Source organism: Bubalus kerabau, chromosome 14 (genome assembly GCF_029407905.1).
Source record: "Bubalus kerabau isolate K-KA32 ecotype Philippines breed swamp buffalo chromosome 14, PCC_UOA_SB_1v2, whole genome shotgun sequence".
Taxonomy (NCBI): domain Eukaryota; kingdom Metazoa; phylum Chordata; class Mammalia; order Artiodactyla; family Bovidae; genus Bubalus; species Bubalus kerabau.
In genome coordinates, this window is record NC_073637.1 from 78,795,061 (window position 1) to 78,821,001 (window position 25,941).

The following is a 25,941-nucleotide window of genomic DNA, read 5'->3' on the forward strand; positions in this document are numbered from 1 at the left end:
CCTCCCTCCCCCCCACCACCAAATGGATTTACTTCTTGGTCTTTGTGTCTTTGTACTTAATTCAGTATAGGTATACTCTGTGTATTCCTGGACTTCCCTGGTGGCTCAGACAGTAAAGCGTCTGCCTACAGTGCGGGAGACCGCGTTGGATCCCTGAGTCGGGAAGATCCGATCCCCTAGAGAAGGAAGTGGCAACCCACTCCAGGACTCTTGCCTGGAAAATCCCATGGACGGAGGAGCCTGGTGGGCTACAGTCCGTGGGGTTGCAAAGAGTTGGGCACCACTGAGTGACTTCACTTTCTGTACTCTGTAAATATTCTTACTTGAAGAACTTTCAAATATAAATATATGTTTACCTTTTAAATATAACAAAAAACCCAGATTTTTCTATTTAGGAATTTTTTTATTTTTATTTTTAAAGAAAGCACTGGAGCAGTGTTTGTTGATTTTTCTTTCTCTGGTAAACTGGAGTTTTATAGAGAATCCATATCCTGTGAACCTATGATTTATGTTTCTGAATGAATAAAATATAACAACTTTTTCTTCTCAAAGTATTAATATGAAGAAACTGTAAGAAAGAGAGGTATACCTTTTGTTTAATGAAAGTTGTGAGAAAATAATTCATAGGTGGCAGCCTTAATAAGAAATTTAACACTGGCTGCACCTGTGGACTATGATTTGGAACTGCGTAGCTTTCCCAAGCCTACCAGATCAACGTGAATCAGAAGAAAATACAGTGTTTCCCACCGTGTGTGGTCCTTGATGTCTATGTACTACTCTGGATTTTTGTGGACATGGATAAAGAATGGACAGTTAACGAGTAAAGGAGACACTCAGCTTGTGGAGAAACATGGAAAAGCAAAACACTTTTTAATAGATTTGATTTTATAAGAAGAAAACGAGAATAGGGAAAGCACCACAGGTTAATTAAAATTAATGTCTAAGGCCCAGTGAAGAATGAGATGTAACAAGATTTAAGGCTCCTGGCAAAAGATATGCTTTGTTTCAGGGTTGCTTTGCTGTGTTTCCAGTGGGTGTATGATTCATGAAGTGCAACGTCTCTTACTTTTGTGTGATCTAGATAATACAACACAACTCTTTTATTTCCCTCATAACTTCCTCTTAACATTTATGATTTTCTACATTTGAGGCCCCTCACTGGGTTATAAGATTGGAATGTAACTGTTAATTTTAGTTCGTTGTCTCTGTGAAATGCATTCAGCTATCCACACGATATTTCTCATTTCTTGTTCCTTCAGCTTGGTGTATGCATAAAACACACCATAGTGGAATTGCCTGTTAAATGCCAGCACGTTCATCTGTACCTGAGGAAGGAAAAAAAAAAAAAAACATGCACCATCAACTTATATGGAACATACTACATTAATGAAATAATATGAAGCTACAGACCAGCTAGTGCTTGTTTAGTACTTATATGTATTTAAACAGACAATTTCCAAATTGGGTCAAAGAAAGGGAAACAGCAGGAAATTTAGCAAGTCTGAAAGGAGAGTGTCACTCTGCAGAGAAAGGCAGACAACCAGCAGTTTAAGAAGTAAGTTTGGAAAATTATAAGACAAGCTCCAAATTTCAGTAACACTGCGAGCACTGATGCACCGATTCCTAGGACTTCGTCCGTGTGTGTGTGTGTGTGTGAGTAACTTGGTAGTGATATTGATTCGGGTTCTTTCATTTAGATAAGATATTTTTCCTTGGCCACAATGGTTTACAATTTTCAAGTCATTTTTAGGCTGTTGAACTCCTTTTCAGGGCAATGTCATACAGGACTCTGGAATCTGGACCAGGTGATGCTATGAGTTTCCTTAGACATATAGTTAAACTGTTAAAAGAAAATTAAAAAAAAAATTTTTTTTTTAAACTAGGGTACAGTCTGAAATGAAACAATCCCTTTATTCTTTTCCATTTAGGAAAAAGAAGAGGTACCAAGTCCCTTACTCTGTTCTGAAAACCTCCAGCAAAGCTGTCAGGAAGGGGAGGCTCCCCACTGTCAGGAGCAGGCAGGCATTTTTCCTGCCAAGGGGGCCCCTTTAACAGCGGTTTTTGCAGAAGCGCAAGAGTGTGGGCTTTTAAAGCATCCCTAATATATGAAACAACTTGCATTGTTTTCACTTCCTTCTAGAGAGCTGTTAGAAAATGTCTAGAGTAGGGCTTACAGGAAGACTCTCATACTGCTTTCTGGAGCCAGTCTGACCCTAAAGTGTGGGTAAATTTCAGGCTTCTCTCTAAAACCAGTGGTTTTAGGGAAATGAATAAAACACATTGTAAAAAATTGTCCGGATGTGGGGGGTCCGCCATCGGGCTAGCTGCCCAAAGTCCTCTTGTTGCACGTTTTAGTAGCCCATGAACTGGCTATAAGATTAAAGTACTCTTCTGCCTTTTCAGGGAAACAGAATAATCTAGACTGGATGGATTTCCACGCAAATAATTCCTAAGTGTTGTAACTGCACAGGAGTGATAAACCCTCCTTGAAGAAGGGATGGGTTAGAGGGTGTGCCCTTAACAGAGCGTGCTCCATGATGGCTGTCAACACATGATCATGAGGGCATCCTAGCTTTGTTTCTCTGGGTAATTATGGACGAGCTACCTCACTTCCATATTCTTGCCTGGAGAATCCCCTGGAGAGAGGTGGCTGGTGGACTACAGCCCATGGGGCTGCACAGAATCGGGCACGACTGAAGTGACTTAGGCACAGCACAGCTGCCTCACTCCCGGAACTTCACTATGAGCACATCTGTCTGGATGGGACAATCCCACAAGAAGCCATCATTTGTGAACCTCAGGGCCTTGACGCTCCAAGGCAGAAATACTAACTAATACCTGTCCAAGCTACGGATGTGCCTAGTCAGTTGGCCTGGTCAACTGTAAAGAAAATCCAAGGCGTTAAAAAAATACAAAAAACTAAAACCCAGAGTATGAGAAAAAGGGTGTAAATGCTAGGAGCATTTCCGTTTCCACCATACCTCACGCTCATAAAACACATCCTCCAAAGTCTTTCCCCCGCTGCTATCACTTACGGCCTCAAACAAAGGCTTGTATACCTGAAAAACAAAGGCAAGACGTTCTTTTTTAAACAAGTTTTCATGTTTTATAAGCATAAACATCGTATCTTTCCAGCAACATAAGAACTGTGCATCTGTTTTAGAAAATCTATCCAGAAGGCCTGAATGTTTTTTGTAGGCTCTTTGGTCTCTTGAGGAAATTACAAAAAAATCCAAACAAGGAGAGGAGGGATGGAATTCCATTCTGTGGGCTTATTCAGGCCTACAAGGCGGGAGGCAAAAGCAATTCCGCTCTCTGTGCACGTGGTATGAGCTAATTTCCACATTTGTCTCTTAGGGTTGGTTAGACACATTATAGAGGCTAAATGAGTGCTCGTGGGTTAATCAGTGTGGCTTCACGGTTCTTTGAGATGACAACTGATAAAATTCATATGGAATTTTAAGTGAGGAAGGGGTGAAAACCGGGGAGAAGCTCAATTTTAAGATTGCGCTCAAGAGCCTCTTGCAGTGACACAAGAGACGTTACAAAGGTTCGTGCACTGTTGGTTGGCTTCTCTTTCCCTGGGGGCAAAAATCCAGAGGCAAAGATGAGAGGGGTGTCATTCTAGTTCTGGAAAAGCTCCCTGGAGGGTGTGTGTTACTGTCTGCAAGTCAGAAGGGAAGGTGCCAGGGGATGAGGTTATACCCTTGAGCTGAGAAGCTTCAGGCTGTCCAAGAGCAGCCGGGTGCCACAGTAAGAGAGGAGGCGGCAGCCCTCTTTCCCGAATGCTGGCCACCGAGCAAAGGGTGTGGTAAACAGTATGAGCATTTCTCCCATGTCCTTCTAGGAGACACTCTGTACCTAGCACTGTTTGTCCAGTGGGCACTTGAAAGGGCAGCTGGGGCAGGCTCTTTCACATAACTCTGACATGAGCTCACATTTCCACTGCACCAGTCCCTTGGGGAATTTGCTCTATCAAGCACTTTATAAAAAAAAAAAAGGTTCAAATGACCATCCTCTGGAGATTTAAACAAGTACTTGCTTGGCAGGAATCTTAAAAAACACACTAGTTTGGGTTAGAAAGTCGATGTATTTCTTTGGGAGAAACATCATAGCAAGAAATACTGCTTTCTAGCCTATAAACATTATAACCATGTTAGATAAAGTATAAATGTGATGTGTGGATTTCTAAAGCATGCGAGAGGAAATCATGCGAGACATTCGGGATAAGCACGCACTCCGTAACTGTCTGCTACCCTCTTCATCTGCTCAAAGTCCTCGGCCTGGGCCAGCAGGCGCAGCCCCTCGGGGTGGAGCTTGCCGCAGGTCGGGTAGAGGGTCTCCCGGTCCTCTTTGCTCAACTCGGTGCCAAAGGAGTTCAGAGTGATGATAAAAGCACGCCGGTCAGCCTCAAACTGAATTTGCAAGACATGAGAGTCAATGAAATTGAACCACCTACTAAATGCTCTAGACAAATTCATTTTCAAAACGATCTGCTTTCTTTCCAATCTATGGCTAATTATAATACAGACATGTGTTATTAATGTTCCCACAGTCTCTTCCTTTCACAGAGCAACTCTGCTGGCCAGAGAAGGAGCTCACAGCCCAGGAGGCCAGAGCATCCCACTAAACTGCAGTTCCCAGGCTCTCTGTTATCAGTTACTCAAGTGTTTCTCTCGTGTAGGTCCCTAGAGTCCCAAATGCCCCTTCCATAAAGATCAAAATAAGACCAACTTGCTGGGATCGATTCAGAGATAGGATGAGATAATGTACATAGAAGGTCCTGGCAAAGTGTTTAGAACAAAAAAGTGCATGTCATACCAGTTAACATCCCTTTCTGAATGCTGAGATCAGTTCAGTTCAGTCACTCAGTCATGTCTGACTCTTTGTGACCCCATGGACTGCAGCATGCCAGGCCTCCCTGTCCATCACCAACTCCCAGAGTTTACCCAAACCCATGTCCATTGAGTCAGTGATGCCATCCAACCATTTCATCCTCTGTCGTCCCCTTCTCCTCCTGCCCTCAATCTTTCCCAGAATCAGGGTCTTTTCCAATGAGTCAGCTCTTCACATCAGGTGGCCAAAGTATTGGAATTTCAGCTTCATTGTCAGTCCTTCCAATGAACACCCAGGGCTGAGCTCCTTTAGGATGGACTGGTTGGACCTCCTTGCAGTCCAAGGGACTCTCAAGAGTCTTCTCCAACACCACAGTCCAAAAGCATCAATTCTTCTGCGCTCAGCTTTCTTTAGAGTTCAACTCTCACATCCATACGTGACTACTGGAAAAACCGTAGCCTTGACTAGCTGGACCTTTGTTGGCAAAGTAATGTCTCTGCTTTTTAATATGCTGTCTAGGTTGGTCATAACTTAAACCAGGCTACTTACCATTTGTTTGTACTTCCCTGGTATTGGTTTTCTTCTTTCAAGTCCTAGGGTAGATATTGATAAATCTAAGCCTGTCTCTAAGGATCATGGGACTTGGGACAAGTGACTTTGCTCTCCAGACCTGTTTCCTTATTTGTAAATGGTGAGGTCTGATCACATGCTCTCTCAGGAGGGGTCAGTCTACTCCCCACCTGTCTCCTCTGTGCTGAGCCCTACTAGACACTGAGCTCCCAGCCCCACGTCCCACCTCTCTGTTTCATCTGACCACCAAATCCTTCTTGAAATCGCCCTCTATTTCTTCACACTCCTGTTGGTTCTGCTTCTACCCACGCTGACCATTCCATCTCAGTCCGTCCCCCACAGGTACCTCCTCTGCCTGCCAGGGGAATCTTCCATGATGTCCTTGGGCTAAGAAGACCTTCTTCACCTACCCAAAGCAACCTGTGCTTACCGCATTATTTTAAAATCTCTGCATGCTCCTTTCATCCCACTGCACTCTAAAATCTTTGAGGGGTCATGTCTGTCTTGTTTATTTTTTGAATATCTAGTGCCTGACACAGGAAGATCTTAAACGTTTACCAACTCCAACAGAATAGTCCACAGTTCTACCACTCTAAAATTCTCTAATATTCTCTACCATGTTGCTACCCAAGGTGTGTTTCAAGGATTCGTAGCTTTGACCTCACTGGGAAGCTTGTTAGAAGTTCAGAATCTTAGACTGTAGTCCAGACCTAGTGAATTAGAATCTGCATTTGAAATAAGATCCCAAGCTTGCTCATATGCATATCACAACTGAAATGAATTGCTCTACAGTATTATTTTTTTACTAATTAACCAATAGCAAATCCAGACTTACAACAGATCTTACTGGAACTGTTTTGTTAGAACAGGTGTTTCCTATCAGTAGAGCGAGAGTTGGTTTCTCTGATTCTTTTGATTGCTCTCATGGAAATTATGGGTGCGTCAGAGGCAAGGAGAAGCCTTATATGGAAGCGAAGGCAGCTGCCTCTGGCTACTGAATATAATCAAACTTGTCAGTAATCTTAGACCTTCCGGGATAAGAAAAGAAATGCAATAGGGAGATTTCATGGCAATAAGAAACCCTGAAAATAACCAACAGGGCAGGCGGAGCAACAGTGCAGTTCATCGTCCCAGATGCTCTTCAGTGTCCTTTCTAGCACCAAAATGTTAGAATCACAAGGAGAGAAACGGGGCGGGGTGGGGAGCACTGCAGGCACCAAGGCGGAGGAAGAAGTGGCGCGGGCAGAGCGTGACATCGTGGGGCAGTGCCCGAAGCTCCAAGTCCCGGGATGCAGCTGCAGAGGCGGCAGGGACAGGTAGCTGGGAGGGAACGGGAGAGGCTTCCCAAGCCTCGCCAGAAGAGAGGACTTTGATGGACACGGCTGCTTATCTGCACACGCCACTCACTTTCCAACTTCTGGTCCTTCCCCTTTGCCTACAGAGCATACACACCATCCCATAACTCTCCAGGTTGAAATTCTACCTGCCTTTGAGGATCTCCTGAAATACAATGTTTTTCATCTGAAGCCCTTCTCTCTTCTCTCTAATTGGATACGATTTCCTTTGGCGCCTTATTATATTTTAATTTCCCTTTTATTATAAGCGTCTATCTACTGCTTTCTTCTAGCCTAGAGGCTGTGTGCGTGTTTGTGTGTGTATTCTCTTCATGAAAAGAACTATAATTTTTGAATTGTAAAGAGGCCATCCTGTCTTTGACCGTCCCTAAGCAGACACTTTGCCGTGACACCTGATTATGGAGGCGAGTAGTTGGGGTGGTACTGCTTTCCCGTAAGCCCTGTATCGCTTGCAGAGGGCAACCATCCTGTGGCACAGCGTACCTTAAACATTCTGTCTTTCCTTTCCCTGCAGATACTCAGGCATTGTAAAACCATAACTTATTTTTTGTTGCTATTGCAAAAGATAGCTATGCACTGCTGACAGATTCAAAACCCTTATCCATTGCTTATGACAGAGTTGGCTGATTAGTTTGAAAATTCTTGCCAGTTCCTTACAGGAGGAAGGGTCTCCCTGGTGGAAGCAATGGGTCGATGGCAGAGGAAGAGAGTGAAGTGAACCAGCCCCTCCTTATCGGCATGTGTCCTGGCCCAGGGAGGTGAAACAAGCATACTCTGTGCTTAGTATTTTCACGGCTTCATTAACCGTGCAGATCATCGGAAAAGCAGGAAAGAGGCCAACAGTCCACTGCAGCACATTTGCCTGGGACGTAAGTCAATTTCTTTTTTTAAATATGAAGCCACAGTCTCGTAATTAGGTCACATTTTCACCTGCAAGCCTAGGTTTATTCCCTCTTCCACTATATTCAATCTTTTGAAGTCTCTTATCAAATAAGATCAAATGAGAAAATACATGGAAGAACTTCGAAATTCTAAGTGCTCCATGGTTGTGCAAACAAAAGGGGAAGTAATTACATGACCCGGGACATTGACATAAAACTGACACACCTCCTCTGATCATATAATTAGACATGTAATAACTGCACACCAGGTGTAACTGATATTTTTACTTAAGTGTATAAAGATAGTTAAATGGATTTTTATTTTTAACATTGCTTGAAAAAAAATCCAACAAGGTAGTATCTTGGGTATCGGGAAAGGACAAAGAGAACACAGGGCATATAGTATTTTGACCAAATCCTCCTGGCGACAAGTATTCTTCTAATACCGTGCTGTCCTTTTCACATTACCAAGGATGACAAAGACGTAATTCTTATTTGCTTCTGGTTTTTAAAGCATGTGGAGTATGATCTTGCTTAAGAATTAGCACTTGGCGTCATATAGAAGAGCTGCAGGTGAATTTGATGTGGAGGTGATCAAGCACAGTAGATAAACACATAAGAACCAGAGCCAGATAACCCGTGTTCAAATCCTGACAGCTGTTTGACGTCAGGCAACTTGCTAGCCTTCTCTGTGCCTCAGTGTCCCCTCTGAAAAAGAGGTCCTAAGCTACACATCTCAATGTGCTATTTTGAAGTCCAAGTGAATTTGTATATATAAAGCACCTAGGACAGTATCTGGTATACAATAAATGTTAGCTTTAATACTGCCGTTGTATACCTCTGTAGGGTTATTATCTTTTTTCTTTTTTATTAAATGAAAGATTATTCTATAGCACTTTACGATTTTCACATTTCATAAAATCCCATAATAACCCTTCCTTTCCCCCATCCTGCCCCTCCCCCTTCACTCTCTCCACTGGTAACCATTAATTTGTTCTCTTTATCCACCAGTCTGCTTCTTTTTTGTTTTATTCACTGGTATTATTTTTTAGATTCCACATATAAGATAACATACAGTACTTTGTCTTATTTCACTTAACATGCGACTGCTGCTAAGTTGCTTCAGTCGTGTCCGACTCTGTGCGACCCCATAGATGGCAGCCCACCAGGCTCCCCTGTCCCTGGGATTCTCCAGGCAAGAATACTGGAGTGGGTTGCCATTTCCTTCTCCATCACTTAACATAATGCCCTCCAGATCCATCCAAATTGCTGCAAATGGCAAGATTTCATCCTTTTTCATGGCTGAGTAGTATTCCATTGTATATATGTACTACATCTTCTTTACCTTATCATCTGTTGATGGACATTTAGGTTGCATCCATTCCTTGGAAATTATAAATAATGCTACTATGCACACTGGCGTGTATGTATCTTTCCAAATTAGTATCTTTGCTTTTTTCAGATGTGTATCCAGGAGTGGAACTGCTGGGTCACGTGGTAGTTCTAGTTTCTTTCTTTTTTTGTGTGAGAAACCCCACACCATTTTCCACAGCGGCTGCACCAATTTATGTTCCTAACTACAGTGGCGACGATTTCCTTTTCTCCACATCCTTGCCAACATTTGTTGTTTATATTCTTTTTGGTGATAGTCATTTTGACAGATGTGAAGGTTATTAATCTTAACATAACTCTCTCCCACATATTTGGTAGGTACAAAGTACGTGAATCGTTGCTAAGCCACAGGAATTATGCCATGTAGAACCTATACTTTGTGCCATAGATAATGTGGCTTTTTATAGAGTGGCTAGTAGTTAAATTTATGAAAAGAAAGTGAGGTGCTTCAGAGGGTCACTAGGCTGCTTGTATCATGTGCTCAGCATGTCTGGAACTCACTTTCTGACAACTGGCGTGTCTTGAAAAAATATGTTTTGATGCCCACCACCTATGTAATATAGATAGAGATAAAAAATATTTTTGGAGTCCTCCAAAGAGTTCTTACCTCAAGGACTGCTTTGACTTTAAATTTTCAACAGTATCTTTAACTGTAAAAATTTAATAATTAGATATTTGAGGGGAATTACTTTTATCAGGGGGCTTCCCAGGTGGCCGTAGTGGTAAAGAACCTGAACTGCTAATACAGGAGATGTAAGAGATGTGGTTTGATTCCTGGGTCAGGAAGATTCCCTGGAGGAGGGCACGATAACCCACTCCAGTATCCTTGCCTGGAGAATTGCATGCACAGAGGAGCCTGGTGGGCTACTGTCCATGGGGTCACAGAGTTGGACACGACTGAAGCAACTATGCGCACACACACTTTTATCAAATGCAGTATCAGAACATTAGGTTAAAATATGTGCAGATGAAGCTATTTCAGCTTCTTCTCTTCTTCTTCAATGAGTAGTTCTTATCAGGCTTTTCTTGAAATTAGAAGTCATTCAAATATGTAAATATTAATATCTACCCAGTCCTGAGTGTTCATTGCAAGGACTGATGCTGAAGCTGAAACTCCAATATTTTGGCCACCTGACGCGAAGAACTGACTCATCTGAAAAGACCCTGATGGTGGGAAAGGTTGAAGGCGGGAGGAGAAGGGGATGACAGATGATGAGATGGTTGGATGGCATCACCAACTCAATGGACATGAGTTTGAGTAAACTCCAGGAGTTGGTGATGGACAGAGATGCCTGGTGTACTGGTTACAAAGAGTCAGACACTACTGAGAGACTGAACTAAACCCATCAATGAAGCCAGTATAACTGATAATCTAATGATTAAGGATATTCTTTAGACAAAACTTCTTTCCATAGAGCAAAGCAAGAGCTTTCTAAGCCCAGTAAGTTTTTTTTTGTTTGTTTTTTGGCTGTGCCACGTGGCTTCAAGGATTCTTAATTCCCCAACCAGGGACTGAACCTGTGCTCTTGGCAGTGAAAGCAAAGAATCCTTGCACTGGACCACCGGAGAATACTTTTTTTTAAGATCCAAGTGAAATAGTAAGTCAGCAAGAGAGATCCAGGTAAAACACTCAGAGCAAACTACTCCCAGAATTCCCCTCCAATCCCTTGATCTCTGGCCTGAGTCTCCCATGCGTGAGCAGATTGACATTTGCAAGCAAGAGGGCCTCTGGGCACAGATGAAAGCTGTGATGATGAAGAGGAATTAAAGGGAGTATATAACATCAGTTAGAGAGGTGGGTGCCGAAGGTGGCATCTGCCACGCTGTGTGGAGTAAGTGGGCACTCCAACTGTGAATCACCACCCCTGGTCTTTCTGCGGTGGTGCTCAAGGGTTGCTCGTGGAGGCCTTTATTTTAGGACTTATAGGAGAAGTGCCACCCGCAGTAGGTTTTGCTGACAAGTTGTGGGGGTTCCCAACAGGCCCGATGTTGGGAGGGAACTTGGTGATTGTTATGGGTACCTATAGTGCACCAGTTGTCCAAAGCATACTAAATTTTTAACGAATTGTAATCTGCTTCCTTCATACTACATCCAAGTAAATCACGATCAAACTTCTATAAGCATTATTCTTTTTTAATTCCCAAATAGCTCTTCTCTGTAGAAAACTAGGAAAATACCACTCTTATTTGAAGACATCAAATGATACACATGATAAAATATACTGCTATTTTATTTCTAGATAAAAGAACTTCTAAGAATAAAAAAAAAATGGTAGGATTATATAAATAAAAAGCATGTAAGCCCATTATTTGGCATAAAAAAGTCAAGGTCTCTTTCTTACCTCCAGAATGGGACACATGACTTCCGCTGTGACATCACCATGATTCTTACAGAATTTATAGAATGCCTCGATGTAGGACTTAAAAAAGAAGAAAGATCACAAAACAAGAAAATGAACATATTTTCCTTTTGGAAATTTCTAGATCAGCTTTTCACGACTTATTAAACTCTTTAATGAAAATTGAATCACTTCTCCCATAGGGAGATATTTTATAATATATTTGGTGCAAACTTTGACCTTGCAGCACATTGCACAGCCTAAAAAGCAAAACTCTGTAAAAGAACAAAATTGAACTTACCATAGCTTCAAATAACTTACCAAGCACTTTTTTGCATGGCTCTTGGATTATTTCATAGTTAATTCTCACTATTCTAACAAGACTATGAAACTGTCTTATGAGCTCAGCAAATAAGTCCAGAATGGGTCCTATGAAAAGTGAAAGTCCTAGCGCTCAGGAGACACATTTGGGATGGCGCTGAGCGTGGGCAATACACAGGGAAGGCAGAGTAGGCTGTAGAGTCAGGCAGTCTGTGTTTGAGTCTCAGCTCTATTACTTACTAGCTCGCTGACTTCTACCAACTAAATTTACTTTTCCATGTTTCAGTTTTCTCATCTGGGGAGCAGGGATGGCACGTAGTTTTGCTGAGTGGATTAAGTGAACTAATGCCTAGAAATGCTTAAAACAGTGGCTTCTCTTAGTTGTATCTCAGGGATGCCTCCTCGAAGCCCATAAGTCTCTTTATAAAAAGGAAACTGCTGCAATGCTGTGCCTTGGAGAGGTTTTATATGTTTCAGCATAAGAAGCTAGATAGAGGGCATATCCATTCAGTTGCTCTGTGAGAGTGTCTAAAGATGCTGCGGTTGCGTGGGTGAAAATGGACAGCCCCTTTGACTCAGCCCCCATCACACAGGGCATCTCAGAGGGCAGCAGCACGGTCCAGAGAGACGGCCACACTGCACAAGGTGGTGCCTGTGGTGTGGTGTCCACAGGTTGGCCATCCTGGACTGCTGCACACTGTCAGTAAATTAAAACTGTGTGGGTAAGTTCACTGTGAAATTCACGGACTAACAGGGCTGAGGACAGAGATGAAAACTACATAACACAGGGGTCACTGTGTGCACCGCTGCTTTGGAAATGGATTGGCGTTGTTCACCTCACTCGTCTATCTACCTATCCATCCATCCATCCATCCATCCATCCAGTTGACACCTTTTATGTGCCAGGTGTCATGTAAGAGCTAAGGATACAGAGAAGAATGGGATCATCTCAAGAATCTTGCTGGATGGGAGAACTTGCTGCTGCTGCTGCTGCTAAGTCGAGTCAGTCGTGTCTGACTCTGTGCAACCCCATAGATGGCAGCCCACCAGGCTCTCCCGTCCCTGGGATTCTCCAGGCAAGAACACTGGAGTGGGTTGCCATTTCCTTCTCCAATGCATGAAAGTGAAAAGTGAAAGTGAAGTCGATCAGTCATGTCCGACTCTTAGCAACCCCATGGACTGCAGCCTACCAGGTTCCTCCACCCATGGGATTTTCATGAACTTGACGTACGTGTATTTAACTAGAAGACAGGTCAGGACTAAAAAGAGATTTGTTCCCATTACAACTTCCCTGGTGGCTCAGATGGTTAAGCGTCTGTCTACAATGTGGGAGACCTGGGTTTGATCCCTGGGTCAGGAAGTTCCCTGGAGAAGAAAATGGCAATCCACTCCAGTACTATTGCCTGGAAAATCCCATGGACAGAGGAGCCTGGTAGGCTACAGTCCATGGGGTCGCAAAGAGTCGGACACGACTGAGCAATCTTCACCGTAATGCCTAATCTCATAATTCAGAAGTTGGCTAGCAAGAGCTAGAGCTAGCGCTAAGTCACTTTCAGTCATGTCTGACTCTTTGCAACCCCATGGACTGCAGCCTGCCAGGCTCCTCTGTTTATGGGATTCTCCAGGCAAGAATACCGGAGTGGGTTGCCATTTCCTTCTCCAGGGGATCTTCCCGACCCAGGGATTGAACACACGTCTCTTATGTCTACTGCGTTGGCAGGCAGGTTCTTTATCACTAGCACCACCTGGGAAGCCCAATACCAAACAGCTGAGCTGATTGTTGGTCAATATAGTGAAAGTATTAGTCACCCAGTCATGTCCTACTCTTTGCAACCCAGGCAAGAATAATGGAGTGGGTTGCCATTTACTTCTCCATGGGATCTTCCTGACCCAGGGATGGAACCTGGGTCTCCTGCTTTGCAGGCAAATTCTCTACCAGCTGAGCTGCTAGCAAGTAAGTAACATCTAATGAAGAACTCCGGTTACACTGTATTATGTAACAAAGAAGAACATCATATTTGGGGAAACAGTTACCTTGTATAGTTTATTACGCAGGATTTCAATATTCAGTTCATCTAGAGCATTTTCAGAAGTACAGTCTTGAAAGAACGGAGCTGAAAGCAGAAATTATCATACAAAATAAATCAAAATAGGATTTTAAATTGTAGAAAATGTTTTGTGAATGTACCACCCTCTGCTCACCCCTGACGAGGACACTGTAGAGTGATGGGCGATTGACAGCCTCAGTGAAGCTGGCAATGACGGTGATGGGGAGGGATTACCGAGGAAGCATGTGCTCCGTGCGAGCCGTCGGTAAACACTGGATACACTTGAACACATTCAGTCCTCACAACCTTGAACTACTCACTTAATGGTTTCCGTTTTTGAAGTCCCTCCCCGCATCAGCCATATTCACCATTTGCAACCTTACTATGTGACAAGTATGGAGCTGTATTAAAACTGTCCTGGTGTTTAAAACTCTTTGATAGGAAGAGAGTATTGTTTTCAGAATGAGGAAACTGGAGTGAAATGAGTTGTCCCAAGTCCCTTGGTTGGGGGCGACAGGGCCTGGTTTCATGCCTGTGGACCTGGGTTTTCAGACTCACTGTCTTTCTGCCGTGCTATGCTCCTGGAGCAACCGACACTTAATAATGATGCGATTACTTTTCTTTTTAAAGTTTGTTTTAAATGGCAACTATTATGATGAATGATCAACAGTGAAGTGCCGTTGTCTAGGTTTCCTGACAATGGAGATCTAAAATGATTCCTTCAGCATTTTAAATGCTGCAACTATTATCAGTGCCAAACTACGATGACATTAACATTTATTTTATCACTGCTTCAGGTCGTTTGACAGACACTCCTGAGCATCTCAGAAAAAAATGGCATTCCCAAACTTCTTAAAACAAAGTGTTTCCCAGACACAGCCTTATACAGACAGAAATTTAAAATGAAAAGGTAAGGAACTAATCACCTAAAACCCAGCTAGAAAATGTTTTGAAAAATTACAAGCTTTATTATTTATTTGCTGTGATCAGGAGTGAAGCCCATGGGTTTGGAGGTTGGAAGATGAGGCCTGGCCCGTCTCGGCTACCAGTGGTCTGCGTGGGATCTGGGGCGGTATCACATCACTTGTCTTGATCTGAAAAAGGAGGGAGGTGGACCAGAGGATTCTGCAATGTCCCCTCCCCTTGGAGGAATCTGTACAGTGTGACACTGTGTTCATGGAGACCACTGTGACGTGCAACTGCACTTTCTAATAGTGTGGTAACACACACAAGCAGCTGCACAATTACTTATGCACTCATACCTAGGGGTGTCTCGACCAGAATGGCATTGAAGAGGTCAGAAGGTGTCTCTGCAATATTGACTGCCTCCATCTCGGTGAAGTGGCCCAGGGGGTGGCACTTGACCAGAACGTCCTTCACAGGCTTGTTCTGCAGCGCGCCATTCATCAGGAGAATCACATTGTCGATCATGTAACTGCACCTGGAAGGAAGGGAGGAAGGAGGACTCGATCGTTAGGAAAATGACTGCATAAGGATAAGAAGCATCCCCCGGGTTAAATGAAAGCAACACACACACCGTTCGGGCACATACTTGTTCACGAAGGAAATGACATCTCCTTTTATTTTAAGCTCTGGTGTATGAGACATGTGGCTGGGGTAAAATACATGACTCCCAGAGGGAACTGTAGTTTGAAAAACCATATTCATATTCACCACATAGAAGATGACCCTACACGCTAATTGTTGTATGTGGGGCATGGGGCTGGGGGCAGAGAGCGTGGAGGTGTAAAATTGTTTGATTTCTCATGATGGACTATGGACTGACAAAGTTGAGAAACACAGAACTGAAGGGTTTCTTTCTACTTTAAAAACTGACTTTTGAAATCTGTGATGAAGCCCCATCACTGAGGATTCAAAGTTTTAAGTATTTAAAATATGACCCAGCAATCCCACTGCTGGGCATACACACTGAGGAAACCAGAACTGAAAGAGACACGTGTACCCCAATGTTCATCGCAGCACTGTTTATAATAGCCAGGACATGGAAGCAACCTAGATGTCCATCAGCAGATGAATAGATAAGAAAGCTGTGGTACATATACACAATGGAGTATTACTCAGCCATTAAAAAGAATACATTTGAATCAGTTCTAATGAGGTGGATGAAACTGAAGCCTATTATACAGAGTGAAGTAAGCCAGAAAGAAAAATACCAATACAGTATACTAATGCATATATATGGAATTTAGAAAGATGGTAACAAAAACCCTGTATACGAGACAGCAAAAGAGACACTGATGTATAGAACAGTCTTTTGGACTCTGTGGGAAAGGGAGAGGGTAGGATGATTTGGGAGAATGGCATTGAAACATGTATAATATCATATATGAAATGAGTCGCCAGTCCAGGTTCGATGCACGATACTGGATGCTTGGGGCTGGTGCACTGGGACGACCCAGAGGGATGGTACAGGGAGGGAGGAGGGAGGAGGGTTCAGGATGGGGAACACGTGTATACCTGTGGTGGATTCATGTTGATATATGGCTAAACCAATACAATATTGTAAAGTTAAAAAATAAAATTAAATTAAATAAAAAGGAATAAAATTAAAATATTCATTTTAAAATTAAAATGCTTTATTTACTAAAAATTATACTGTTCCAGTCTTTTTCTCTTATGAGATAGTGAGCTTTCTAGCCTCTTCCCCTTCCCAGAACCCCAAGTGTCCATAGATTCACACTTTATGTGATTTCTTCTTTCAATACAAAGCCCTATATTCCAAGGATGTTTCAAACAATGAGGTGGAGAAGTAAGAGAGACACAGTCGCCTCCTTTGTTGAAACGTAGCTAAGGGAGGTACTGGACAAGGATCCACTGGGGTGCCCTGAAGTGCAGCACACAGGCTGCATAGAGATTTCGGGGTGGTGCGTGGCTTCAGAGCCAGGCATTTAAACCCGTCTAGGATCAGGCTGATGAGATGGCTGGATGGCATCACTGACTCCATGGACATGAGTTTGGGTAGACTCCGGGAGTTGGTGATGGACAGGGAGGCCTGGCGTGCTGCAGTCCATGGGGTTACAGAGAGTCGGACACGAACTGAACTGGGATCAGACTTCCTAGGGAGTGACTTCAGGCTGCAACTTGCAGAATGAGTAAGAGCTGTCTAAGCAAAAGAGGCTGGGAATGGGGCGAAAGAGTGCTTCCAGGCAGAAGGGAGAACACATGGAAAGCCCCAGAGGCAGAGAGCCAGGAACAAGGACATCCTTTTGCCTGAGGCTGAGTGCTGGAGGTGGGGCCCAGACTGAACAGGCGGGGTCCTGAAGGACAAGATGAGGAAATTAGATCGAAGGCCCTGGGAGACGCTGAGTGCCTTTTAAGGACAGGGGAGAATTATGATCTACATAGACAGAATAGGCATTAAAACAGAAGAGGGAAGCACACTTTAGTAAAATGCTTTTCAAAAGTTATACTGCATTTTTATTTAATTATGATAATCACACTGTGATGATAATAGGTACTATTATTAATGAAATTTTACAGACGAGCAACTAGAGGCCCAGACAGGTAAAAAATCTCAACCCTGATGACACAGCTAACAGATGAGACAGCCGTGCGTCAAACTCCGCCTGCTCCTGGAAACTTTCTCTGAATGCTCAGGTTATGTTGTATTTGGCTGTCAAGGATGACGCATCGGTTTCTGGTTTTAACAGTTAGAAGCTGGAGCCATTTGTTGAGATGCGAGCGTTGGAGAAGAGCAGGTTATAATAGGAGCAGGTTTTGGGCAGAGTGAGCTCAGATGCCCAGGAGGAGGTTCCAGGCAGGCTCCAGACATCTGAGTCCTGAAGGTAGCGGTGGGGCAGAGACGGTCAGGGGACCGGGTGCAGCATGGGGCGGGCGGGGGCGGTTTAAAGGTAGAAGCAGGTGTTTGGGAGTGCTTGAGGTCACACCTTCAAGTGCACCTTAAGAGTTCCGCCCTGAGAACTCTGGGGAACCCCAACATTCAAAGCCCTGGATGGAACCTTAGCAGGCATGACCAGACGGGAGAAAGAAAGCCACAGGAGGGAGTTCTAGGACATTTCAGAAAGAAGTCAAAGGCCACAGGAAAATCAAGGTGAAGTGAAGTTGCTCAGTCGTGTCTGACTCTTTGCGACCCCATGGACTATAGCTCATCAGGCTCCTCTGTCCATGGGATATTCCAAGCAAGAGTACCGGAGTGGGTTGCCAGTTCTTTCTCCAGGAGATCTTCCCAACTCAGGGATTGAACCCAGGTTTCCCACATTGTAGGCAGACGCTTTACCCTCTGAACCACCAGGGAAAATCAAGGTGGACGCTAAAGCCAAGTGTTTTCAGGATGCAGCCACTAAGAGGCCCTCTAACGCCAGAGCGAACACATGTTCAGGAGGATTTGCTTGTGGAAGGGAAAGGGCAGAAGGCAGAAACCTGGCCACTGTGTGTCTAAAACGAGTGGGAAGTAAAGAGGTTTTGTTCGTTTTGTTTGTTAAAAGAGTTCACACTACAGGGCAGCGGAAGGTAACTATATGGAGACCTAGGGGCTGAAGAAACTTTGGACTTCCAGTTTTGGTGTTTTTTTCCTAAAGATGGGAGTGAAGAGAATGTGATTAAGAGCAGAAGGGAAAGAGGCAGCGAGAGGCTGAGGTGGAAGAGACGGAAGGGACAGCTAAGCAATGAGACACAGTCCTCAGGTTTGACAGCGATGGGACTCAACCACTGCACAGTTTAAGCTTGAAAATAGAACACCTTTCAGGACTTCCCCTGGTGGTCCAGTGGTTAGGAATCTGCCTTGCAATGCACAGGACGCGAGCTTCATCCCTGGTCAGAGAACCCAGATCCCACATGCGACAGGGCAACCAAGCTCCCGTGCCTCAACTAGAGTCCGTGTGCTGGAAACTAGAGTCCACGCACAGTGGGGTCCCGCCACAGCCAGAGAGGCCCATGCACCTCAACAGAAGATCCCGCAGGTCGCAACTAAGACCAGACGCAGCCAAAACGGGATAAATAAATGTGAAAAAAACGAAACCCACCTTTCACAGGATGAAAATAAGCCTGTCCGCTCAGAAGCACACTCACTGGAGTCTGGCTGCCTGGGTCATGGACTTCCTGGGCAAGAACGCATTTCCAGCAGGAAAATAGTCTCCTACATGGCACCTGAGCTTCTAAAAGTTATCCCAAGAAAAATTTTACCTAAAGAAGTTTAGAAGAAGGCACATATCCCTTCATGAAATTGTGTAACTAAAAAGTTTCTTCACCCCCCCCAAACAGCAGTGCCAAATTCAGACAGTATAGAATTGGAGAATCCTTTTTATCTCCTGAAAAGGATATTAAAATGAAAGTGCTTATTTAACTGTCCCTTTATGGCTCAGAAGCTATTACCTGAGAGGGGAATTGCCAGCACTTAATAATCTTAGCAGACTCCAGATATTTAATTGCTCCCCACAGCACCCCTGTGATGCAGGGAGCTGCCAACATTCCCGATTTGCGGAGGACTATTAGACCGATGCTGACGGGGGTGTACAGTCAGTGAGAAGTCAGCCCACAGGTCACAAAACTCAAGCCCATGCCTGTACAGTGCATGTGGGCGTGTGCATACGTGTGTGTGTGTGTGCACATGTGTGTGTGTATGCACACATGTGTGTATTGGGTGCTTTTTTTTAAAGTTAACAGAGAGGCTAGGCCCTACATTGCAAAGAGAAAGGCATACGGAGATTGAATTGCTTTATTTCAACTCATTTAAGTGGCCTTGTTTTCAAGACAGGATAATAATGGCAGTTCTCATAGTTTTGTTCGGAAAATGAAGTGAGAACTCAAGATTGGACCACAGCAGGGGAGAGGCGTCTCCTTCCTCACCTCCAGCACGCAGGCACTGGCTGCATAATGAGTCGCGGTTTGGGGTGGACGGGGATGATATGCCCAGAAGATAGCTTGTTCTCTCCAGACTATGATCCTGATAACCTTCGGGGCCATGCCTCCAGTGGTTAGGAATGAAATCTCTAATGGGTCACTTGAGTCACGTTTGAGTTTAAAGTCACCTGGGTGCTCACCTAGTTCAAACTCCTCATGTTTCAAATACTTGTGCTTATAAGTAGTAATAGAGCTGAGACCCGTGTCCCCTCAATTGGGTCAATGTTTCTCCCGCTCATGGTCTAGATAAACATTCTCATTGAGCCCCTTCCAAATGTTTTCTTCTTTTAACTCTGACATTGGCACCTGTGAAAATCACGAAGTGAAGTGAAGTCAAATTCGCTCAGTCGTGTCTGACTCCTCGTGACCCCATGGATTATACAATCCATGTAATTCTCCAGGCCTGAATACTGGAGTGGGTAGCCTTTCCCTTCTCCAGGGGATCTTCCCAACCCAGGATCAAACCCAGGTCTCCCGCATTGCTGGCAGATTCTTTACCAGCTGAGCCACAAGGGAAGCACGTGAATGAACCTAAAATTATGAGAGTAAATGACACGATTTCAAAAAATTTAGGTTTTAGAAAGACTAATTTTTAAGAATACCAACCTTTCTTGAGGTTGTCAACATGTGTCAGGCATTACATCCAATACACACATGGTTGTACTCAAGACTCCCCACCAGTCAGTGCTTAAGGACCCCTTCACACAGAGCAGTCAGGCTGTGGGGGTTCCATGCCTTGTCCAAGGTCACACTACTGGAGAGGGGCAGGGTTGGGACCCCCCTACAAGAGCCCAGCTCCATGCTGGATTCAGACAAAGCAGCTTCGCCCAGAAGATAGCTTAATCTTTCTGCCCCTCAACTTACTTAAGGATCTCGAAGCTAACTAAATTAACTTTCCTGTGATACAACTATCAAATTCTGGGCTAATATAACAGTTGCTAAATGGTCAGACACTGGAGAGAGCCATAATTTGGTGTTAGTGGAACTGTTCTATGAATAAAAATTTTAAGTACTTAAGTGTTATTGGCAGCAGCTGAGAAATGACCATCATTCCCTAAGCACTCTGGCGCGAGATAGTTAGGTAAAGAGAGAGAGCTCTTTTAAGAATATAGTTAGGAGAGGTTCAGAAGAAAGTGGTCATGTCCTTTCTGAAGACACATCTACTAAGAGGGCAGGCACAGGGAAAAGCCAGAGGATTTTACAAATCCTTTAGGCTTCTCCGGTCAGATTTTGGTCTGAGCATATCATGCACCATTTGACCCCCCTGCCCAAAGCACATTAATATTCAAGGTATATGAAAAGGAAAACATTCATCAATAGAGTGAAATAAGGGAGAAAAGAGATTTCCATAAATTTCTAGAAGCTCTCAAACAAGTAGAATTTTGTTGATGGCTTTAGAGCAACAGAAGTCTCTGATCAGAAGGTACACGTGATAGAGCAGCTGCAGAGTTGGGAAACTGCCATGAAAGGTGTCAGGCCTGGACTGGTTCAGGGACAGCAACAATTGGTTCAAGGCTGTAAGGCAAGGGGTCAGGGCAATTGACTACAATAATTTTCCAGGGGCGTGACCTCCCAGGTGGGGTAGGGCAGCAAGTCTTAAGAGTGTTGCCATGGAACCACATGAAACAATTGCTGAAAACGAGGCGCTAGCTCATTTCCTTTAAGTTGATACATAAAAACTTTTATTGCAAGCTTAAATACTGCAAAGATATTTCTGGTATATCATAGATGTCAGTATTTAAAATGAAACTGTTAAATCAGTCAAATTAAATTATTCAGTGAAGTATCTGTATACTCACTCACCTGCTATAGGCTGATTTTTGTCCTCCTAAAATTCATGTTGAATGAAATTCCAGCAGAACTATTCAAATCCTTAAAGGATGATGCCATCAAGGTTTTGCTTTCATTATGTCAGCAAATCTGGAAGACCCGGCAGTGGCCATGGACTGGAAAAGGTCAATCCTTATCCCAATTCCCAGGAAGGGTAGTACCTACGAATGTGCTAACCATCAGACAATTGCACTCATCTTCCAGGCTAGTAAGGTCATGCTTAAAATCTTGCATGCTAGGCTTCAGCATTATTTGAACCAAGAACTTCCAGATATTCAGGCTGGGTTTAGAAAAGGAAGAGGAACTAGAGATCAAACTGCCAACATTTGCTGGATCACAGAGAAAGCAAGGGAATTTCAGAAAAACACCTATCTCTGTATCATAGACTACACTAAAGCCTTTGACTGTGTGGATCATGACAAACTTGGAAAGCTCTCAGCAAGATGAGAACACCTGTATGCGGGTCAAGAAGCAACAGTTAGAACCCTGTATGGAACAACCAATTGGTTCAGGACTGAGAAAAGAGTATGACAGGGCTGTCTGCTATCACCCTGTTTGTTTAACCTATATGCTGAGCACATCATGAGAAATGCTGGGCTGGATGAGTTACAAGCTGGAATCAAGATAGGTGGGGGAAATATCAACAATCTCAGATATACAGATGATACCACTCTAATGGCAGAAAGTGAAGAGGAACTAAAGAGCCTCTTGATGAGGGTGAAGGAGGAGAGTGGAAGAGCTGGCTTAAGACTAAATATTAAAAAAACTAACATCATGGCATCTGACCCCATTTCAGCATGGCAAATAGAGGGGGAAAAGGTGGAAGTAGTGACTGATTTCCTCTTGGGCTCCAAAATCACTGTGGACAGTGACTGCAGCCGTGAAATCAGATGATTGCTTCTTGGCAGAAAAGCGATGACAAGCCTAGACAGTATGTTGAAAAGCAGAGACATCACTCTGCCGGCAAAGGTCCATATAGTCAAGGCTCTGGTCTTCCCAGTGGTCAGGTACGGTTGTGAGAGCTGGACTACAGCTAAAGAAGGCAGAGCACCAAAGAACTGATGCCTTTGAACTGTGGTGCTGGAGAAGACTCCTGAGAGTCCCTTGGACTGCAAGGAGATCCAACCAGTCAACCTCAAGGAAGGTCAACCCTGAATATTCACTGGAAAGATTGACACTGAAGCTGAAGCTTCGCAAGTTTGGTCATCTGATGCAAACAGATGACTCATTGGAAAAGTCCTTGATGCTGGGAAAGATTGAGGGCAGAAGAAGAGGTCATCAGAGGATGAGATGGCTGGACTGCATCACTGATGCAATAAGCATGAACTTGGGCAAACTGGGAGATGGTGAGGGACAGGGAGGCCAGGTATGCTGCAGTCCATGGGGTTGCAAAGAGTCAGACATGACTGGGTGACTAAACAACAAAAAATTCATGTTGAAGCCCCAGCCCCAGTGTGATGGTATGTGGACTTGGGGCCACTGAGGCTGTTAATGAGGTTCAAGTGAGGTCCCGACAGTGCAGCCTGCATGATTGGGTTAGTGCTCTTCTAAGGACGGACACCCGGCATCTTGCTCTCTCTCCTGCTGTGTGAGGACACAGTGAGGAAGAGAGCCTTCACCAGGGGACCAAATTGGATGGCACCTTAATTTTGGACTTCCATGCTTCCACAACTGTAAGAAATTAAAGTCCAATTATTCAAGTCACCAAGTCTGTGCCATTTTGTTATAGAAACTCAAGCTCACTAAGACACCACCATTGGTCAATCACAAATACATAAACAGAAAGAAATTATGTTGTTCTTTTTTTTTTCCTGGAAGTGTTATTTCTACTACAATTCGCTGATGAAATTTTTACACTAATATAGCATTTATGTCTTTATCTTGTAAGTCTTTTATGTCTCTCTATAACTCTCTATACATATAATTAAACACTAAGTTTTCATTTCCTGTGATCATAGGCTTCAGATGTTAGAAGAGATTTTATGAGTTATTATTACTGTTAGTACCATGTGGATACAACAATATGGAATAAATTTTTAAAGCTTTTTATCTTGAAATAATTATAGATTCTCTAGGAAGTTGCAAAAATCGTACAGAGAAGTCCTACGTCCTCTTCACCCAGGTTCCACCAGAGGTTACATCTTCATGGCTGTAATGTTAGCATTAGACAATTGACATTGATCCTCTGCATGTGTATAGTTTTGTGTTATTTTATCCCATGCGTAGATTGGTGCGGGCACCACCACAATCACGGTACGGAACTCCCTTGTCATCTAAAGGCCTCCAGCGTGCCACCCCTTCATTGTCCACCCTTTTCCTGTCAACCATCTCCCGCGCTGTAAAAGTCTAGCCACTCAGTTATGACTCTTTGTGACCCCGTGGACTGTAGCCTGCCAGGCTCCTCTGTCCATGGGGATTCTCCAGGTCAATAAGACTGCAGTGGGTTGCCATGCCCTCCTCCGGGGGATCTTCTCAACCCAGGGTTTGAACCCAAGTCTGTTGCATTGCAGGTGGATTCCTTACCATCTGAGCTACCTGGGAAGCCCATCTCTGAACCTCTGGCAAGTACTAATTTGTTCTGTCTATAGCTTTGCCATTTTTGTGAATAATATTTAACAAGAATTATATATATTATGTGACATTTTGAGATTGGATATTTTAATTCAGCTTAATTCCCTTGAGATACATGTAATACATACAAGTTGTTGCCTGTAAATAATGTAAATATGGACACTTGTGTGTCAGTGTTTATGTAGAAATAAATTTCAGTTTATCTGGAATAATGCTTAGAAGTGCAATTTGAGTTGTATGGTAGCATATGTTTAGTTTCTTTAGAAACTGCATAAATCTTCTCTCTTAAAAATTCTCCTTACCTTCCCTACTTCTAGTAGAACTGTCTTAACTATTTCCTCCATATACAGTAAAGACCACATCAGAAAAATATTAATTTTTGCTTCAACTGTCAACTATAATATAGAAAATCAAGAGGAGGAAGTCTGTTGTATTTACTCACGTTTTCCTCCTATTTTATTGTTCTTTTCCGGTTGTTTCCAGATTCCTTCTTTTATCATTTCCTTTCTGTTTCAATAATTTTGTTTAGCCATTCTTTAAGGGTAGGTCTATGGGCCACAAATTCTTAGTTTTCATTCTTCTGAGGCTGTTTTGAGTCACCCTTCATTCTTGAAAGATGCCTTCACTGTATACAGAATTCTGGGTTAAGATTTCTTTCCCTTTAGCATTAAACAATGTTACAACCCTTCCTTCTGAACACCACGGTTTATAATGAGAAACTCACCATTGTTCACATTGCTTTTCCCCCACGAGGATCACAGCTTTCAGGCATTTTTGTGTTTGTCTTTTGGAAGTTTGACTATGATGTATCTTGGCTTGGGTTTCATTGGGTTCCTCTTATTTGGGGCTCGTTTAGTTCTTGAATCAGTAGGTTTGTGTCTTTTGCCAAATTCTGACGGCTTCAGTCATTGTTTCCTTGAACAGTTTTTCACCCTTTCCTCTCTCCTCTCCTTTGGGACTCACTGCTGCTTTGCCTTGAGTCCCTGGTGTGATGGACGGTGGAGCCGGGGGAGTCTTAATATTAAGGGGTGTGGAGGGAAAAGTTGGAAGCTTGAAATCCAGAAGCTTAGAGAAGGGCTCTGCCCCCACACCCCCCAGTCGCCCCTGCAGACGAGTCCTGCACCTCCTGCACCTCCACCTGCAAAGCAGAAGCTGGAGGACCAACTGCCATCGCGTTCTATCAAAGGAGACTCCTGGCAGCATAGTTCACGACCACCTGTGCCAGCACGGGTACCCGGCTGAGGCGGTGTTTACCAGACTCCTCCACTGAAAAGGCCCTGCCTCCTCTTTCCATACTGTCCTCTTTGGAAGTCAAGCATAAGAGAGATGGGAAATATGGCACCCCGCCCCCTCCTTGAGGATGGAGCATCTACACAAATCATTCTGCAAGGGAGACGTGTCTCTTCTCCCTCATTTATTGTTAGCCAATCATTTATTTAGACCAGGATGGTCTTAAAAAATATTTATTTTATATTTTGGATGATAATTCAGTACAACTTCCTTTATTTCGCTGCTCAGATTGCTCCAGCTTTGGCCCCTGGAGCTCCTGCAGTCCGTTCCTGTGAGCTCGTTTCACACGCCCCAAATCACTGCGGGTTCTTTTGTTTCATTTTTCACATCCTCATATTCTGGTGTTACAAGATAGTTCAAGTTCATCTTGTATATTTCTCGCTCCAGTCCTAGAATAGCTGTTTCTGCAAGGAATGTCGGTTCCCTTTATGGGGGAATGGTTTTAGAAACCAAGATCTAACAAAAAAGCTGAAAATATACCCATTAGAGTTAGCAACTAGAGTGGTTTTGAGGGCATGGTGGGGTCGGAACTAAGACTGAGGTGGGTTGAGAAAATAAGTGAGAAGATAGGAGTAGAGACCACCCTTTTTTAAGAAGCTTGGCATCAAGGGGTGGGAAAGGGCAGAAT

The 25,941-nt window shown here is 43.6% G+C and overlaps 1 protein-coding gene across 1 annotated transcript in view; it reads right to left on the reverse strand.

The window, feature by feature from the left end:
* Nucleotides 1-396: 396 nt before the first annotated feature.
* ATP6V0D2 (ATPase H+ transporting V0 subunit d2) overlaps nucleotides 397-25,941 on the reverse strand; it is a 53,924-nt gene continuing 28,379 nt past the window's right edge. Inside the window, exons 3-8 of the mRNA XM_055546735.1 lie at nucleotides 15,005-15,183; nucleotides 13,729-13,808; nucleotides 11,377-11,454; nucleotides 4,239-4,415; nucleotides 2,982-3,059; nucleotides 397-1,325 (exon numbers count right to left, since the gene is read on the reverse strand). Of these exons, the coding sequence (XP_055402710.1) occupies nucleotides 1,164-1,325; nucleotides 2,982-3,059; nucleotides 4,239-4,415; nucleotides 11,377-11,454; nucleotides 13,729-13,808; nucleotides 15,005-15,183 (754 nt within the window). The 3' untranslated portion in view covers nucleotides 397-1,163. The remainder of the gene's footprint in view (nucleotides 1,326-2,981; nucleotides 3,060-4,238; nucleotides 4,416-11,376; nucleotides 11,455-13,728; nucleotides 13,809-15,004; nucleotides 15,184-25,941) is intronic.